Source organism: Puma concolor, chromosome E1 (genome assembly GCF_028749965.1).
Source record: "Puma concolor isolate L17-30 chromosome E1, mPumCon1.1.hap2, whole genome shotgun sequence".
NCBI classification, from domain to species: Eukaryota; Metazoa; Chordata; class Mammalia; order Carnivora; family Felidae; genus Puma; species Puma concolor.
Window position 1 is genome coordinate 63,224,061 of NC_141680.1, and position 4,454 is coordinate 63,228,514.

General features: G+C 62.0%; 1 protein-coding gene across 1 annotated transcript; it reads left to right on the forward strand.

Annotated features, from left to right (window-relative positions):
- The first annotated feature begins 704 nt into the window (after positions 1–704).
- Positions 705–4,103, forward strand: LOC147574613 (testis-expressed protein 19.2-like). The gene is given in 6 exon segments (XM_086688333.1): positions 705–942; positions 1,266–1,938; positions 2,145–2,648; positions 2,650–2,895; positions 2,897–3,124; positions 3,127–4,103. Coding segments are annotated over 4 exon segments (1,170 nt in total). The 5' UTR covers positions 705–942; positions 1,266–1,938; positions 2,145–2,453; the 3' UTR covers positions 3,628–4,103.
- The last annotated feature ends 351 nt before the right edge of the window (positions 4,104–4,454 follow it).

The window sequence follows — 4,454 nt, forward strand, 5'->3', positions numbered from 1 at the left end:
ACATAAATTAATAAAAAATCAAAATAAATAAATAAATACAAGAGAAAAGAAGAGCCAGACTAGGGGAAATGTGTTTCAAATGTAAATAATTGAGAATTGAACATTTTCTGGAATTCATAAAAAACCTTTAATCAAGAGACAACTAGAAAAAACCCACTTTAAACCACGGGACAGGACCCGGGGCCGGCAGGTCACCCACGAAGGGACAAGGGCCATCGGAGAAGCGTCCACCTGCCCAGTTCCAGAAACCCTCAGATGGAAAGGACAACGAGAAGAGTTCTATGGGCCAGAGCACATACACATACACACACGTACACACACACACACCACACACACACACACACACACACACACGCGCGCGCACACGCGGAGCCCCGGCGGTGCTGGGGAGGCCAGAGGGGGACAGCCTGCCCCGCCTGGGGGGCTGCACGGGGCTCCTGGGAGGGAGGTGGGTGACTCAGCAGTTTCAGTTGCTGGTGGGCCGAGGCTCATGGGAGATACGCAGATGAGCCCAGGGCATCATGGGAAAGGGCCCTTTATATTCCCAGGTGCACTGCCTCCCTCCTTTCTGGGGGGGGCGGGGTGCCTGTAGGAGGGAGGTGCCAGGCAGGGTGAGGGCCCCTCGGCCGAGGAGAGGGTCCAGGGGACACGGGCCCACGGGGCGGAGTGGGGTGGGGTGAGGTGGGGTGAGAGGCTGAGGTGGCTGGGGGTGGCTCCCTGAGTTTCCATCGGGTTCCATCAGATTCTTTCAGCTTCTGTCAGGTTCCCTCAGGTTCGTTCAGATTCTGTCAGGTTCCCTCAGCGTCCATCAGCTTCCATCAGGTTCTCTCAGCTTCCAGCAGTTTCCCTCAGGTTCCCCCACGTTCCCTCAGCTTCCATCAGGATCCATCAGGTTCTGTCGGGTTCCCTCAGATCCCACCACTTTCCCTCAGGTTCTGTCAGGTTCTCTCAGCTTCCATCGGTTTCCATCGGTTTCCCTCAGCTTCCAGGCAGGTTCCCTCAGCATCTGGCAGTTTCCATCGGGTTCTGTCCGTTTCTCTCGGGTTTTCTCAGCTTCTTTCAGGTTTCCTCAGACCCCATCAGGTTTCCCCAGCTTCCAGAAGTTTCCCTCAGGTTCCCCCATGTTCCCTCAGCATCTGGCAGTTTCCATCAGGTTCTGTCTTAGGTTTTCTCAGATTCTGTCAAATCCCATCAGATTCTCTCCGCTTCTGTCAGGTTTCCTCAGATTCCATCAGGTCGCCTCAGGATCCATCGGGTTCTGTCAGGTTGTCTCATCTTCTTTCAAATCCCATCAGATTCTCTCAAATCTGTCAGATCCCCTCAGGTTCCCTCAGCTTCTAGCAGTTTCCCTCAGGTTCCCCAAAGTTCCCTCAGCTCCCCTCAGATCCCATCAGGATCCCTCGGGTTTTCTCAGATTCTGTCAGGTTCCCTCAGGTTCTGTCAGGTTCTCCCAGCTTCCATAAGTTTCCCTCCGCTTCCAGGCAGGTTGCCTCAGCATCAGGCAGTTTCCATGAGGTTCTTCCGTTTTTTTCAGGTTTCCTCAGATCCCGTCAGGTTCTCTCAGCTTCCAGCAGGTTTCCCTCAGGTTCCCCCACGTTCCCTCAACATCTGGCAGTTTCCATCAGGTTCTGTCAGTTTGTCTCAAGTTTTCTCGGATTCCATCAGGATCCATCAGTTTCTCTCAGCTACTGTCTGTCAGGTTTCCTCAGGTTCCCTCAGGTTCTGTCAGGTTCTCTCATCTTCCGTCAAATCCCATCAGCTTCTCTCAGTGTCTGTCAGATCCCCTCAGGTTCCCTCAGCTTCTGGCACTTTCCCTCAGGTTCCCCCATGTTCCCTCAGTTTCCCTCAGCTCCCACCAGGTGCTCTGAGTTTCCTCAGCTTCTGGCAGTTTCCCTCGGATCCCAGCAGATCCCCTCGGTTTCCCTGAGGTCCTCTCAGGTGCTGCCGGGCAAGGCCGACTGGGGGTGGGGGGCTGTGGGGGAGGGGCCGTGTGCCCACCAGGCCTCGGGAGCAGCTGCACTGAGCAGGGCAGAGCTGAAAGGGCCAGGTCTCAACCCATCGGCCCCCCGCCCCGGCTCCCCCCGGTGACCCTCCCGCCTGCCTGCAAGGGGCACCGACCTCACTTGCTCTCTCTCCCTTTGCAGCTTCCCAGAGAATAGAGCCATCGCCGGAGCTGAAGAATTTTCCGGAAGTCCAACCTGCCCAACCTCTGCAGGTCTCTGTTGAACTGGGACCCGGCTCGCCCACCCCCACCCCTCCCCAAATACCTGCACAAGAAACCCCTTGCTTTCTCTCCCCCTCCTGATCCTCGCCTTCCTCCTCCTCCTCCTCCTCCTCCTCCTCCTCCTCCTCCTCCTCCCGCCCCTCCCCCCCACCTGCGGGCCAGGCCACCTGAAGTGCCCGGCGCGTCCCACCCTCGCTGCCCACCCCGGTAGGAGGCAGGCAGCGTGGCCATGTGCCCCCCGGTCAGCGTGCGGTACGGGGACGAGGGCGTGTCCTACCTCCGCGCGTCCCGGATGTATCAGCTTCGACATGGCGACCAGCTGGGGATTTGCTTCGCTCGCTTCAAGGCTGCCTTCCTGGAGCTCAGAGACTCGCTGGAGTCGGAGGACTGGGAGGAGGGAGACTGGGACCCTGAGCCGATGGACCCCCGCCGGGGCGGGGCCTGAGCAGGGCTGGGGCCCGGGGGTGGGGCTGAGCTGGGGGCAGGGCCAGGGTCACCCCGCCCAGGAGGGGGTCTGTGGAGTGGGGGTCGGCCCCCCCCCCCCCCCGGGGTCGGAGGAGGAGGGCCCGGACCACCACTTCGCGCCCACCGAGCTGGAGCCTCAGGACGCAGCACCCCGGGGCCTGGGCCCTGACGACGCTGACTGGACCCAGAGCCTCCCCTGGAGGCTCGGGGGGGGCCCCCGCCTGCGCACACTGGCCGAGGCCCCCTCCTCCGTGGCAGGGGCTTCTCAGAGTGGACCTGCCCCCGGGGGAGCCCACGGTGTTGGAGCTGGGCACCACGCGGGCCGTGGACCCCGCCGAGGCCGAGGCCGAGGCCGAGGCCTGGTTAAGGGACCCGCAGCGCCTCTCCGTGGCGGGCTGCTGTGATGCCGTCTACCTCCGGAAGACGACGCCGGGGTGGGTCCTGTGGAAAGTCCTGGAAAGTCCTGGAAAGTGCTGCTGGAGCCCGATGAGGTGTGGGCGGTGGGACTCCAAGACGCACCCCGGAAGCAGGACCTGCACCGGTGGAAGCTGCGCGTTCTGGAGTCCTCTCCTGCGGGGCAGGACGGGGAGCTGGTGCCTGCGGACACAGCCCTGCTGAAGAGGGGACTCGCCATCCTCTCTTCTTCCCCCTGGGCCAAGGCGGGGACGGGGGAGGGCCCCCCCCCCCCCCCCCCCCGCATCGCCGGGGCCCCCGGCCTCCTCCTCCCACGGGTGGGATCCCGGCACCGCCGAGCCCGGGAGCAGCGGGCCCAGTGGGGGGAGCCTGGCTGCCGTGGGAGCCTCGGCCCTGGGGGAGCTGGCCCGCTTCCAGCCCTTCGGCCGAGGGCCCCAGAACTGAGGGCCCGAGGCCCAAGTGGCCACCGTCGTCCTGGCTGCCCCCTCCCCACGACAGCCAGGGGAGCCACCGGCCAAGAATAGGGGGGCCGGTGCCTGGGGACGAAGAATGGGGAGCTGCGTCGGGACTGAGGATCGGGACCGTCTCTGCCTCCGTGGAAGGGACCCAAAAGCCTGTAAGCGGGAGAGAGGTTCTCCTCCGCCAAATGCCACGGAGCCGGAGCCGGGAACGCGACGCCCTGGGCGACGCGCTTCGCGAACGGTTGCTGCCGCGCAGCTTGTGAAGTGGGGTGCAGGGTGCGCGTCTGGACCCCGGCCCCGCCCTTGGCCACACGCAGGGGTGTGTCGAGTGGGACAGGCGCGCCCCGGAGGGTGCGGAGGTGGGGGCGGCGGGGATGTGTGCTTGCCTCCGCCCGGACGGTCTCTGGGGCTCCAGGAGACCCTGTCGGCGGCAGTGGGGACGCTGGTGTGCGCTGGGAGAGGCCTGGTTTCGGATGTTGGCCATTCTATGCGGTTTGACCGTTTAGTACCCATTTCTCTGTGTGTCGTTTGTTAACTAAATAAAGAAGAGTTTTGCATCAAGCCGTGGGCTGAGTCATCTTTCAGTTAGTCCTTGTTGATTGGCTTTGTCATCTCGGTGCCTTGGATGAGTCCTTGGCAGGTTTCGATCTCCCAGAGTAGGAGACAGAAGTGGGACAGCACAGGGCAGGTGAGTCAAGTTCGGCTCCTGGTAAGAGTTTGGTTCCCTGGTGCTTCTCACGTTATTTATAAAGAAACACATGCACACTGAAAATAAAGGGCCGTGTTTGAACAATAATGGCTATGGCAGGGGCGGGACCAGCCTCCCAGGGTGCTGCTACTTCCCAGGAGTAGGGTGCTCTAGCAGACACAGGGCGCCACGGGCAGAGAAG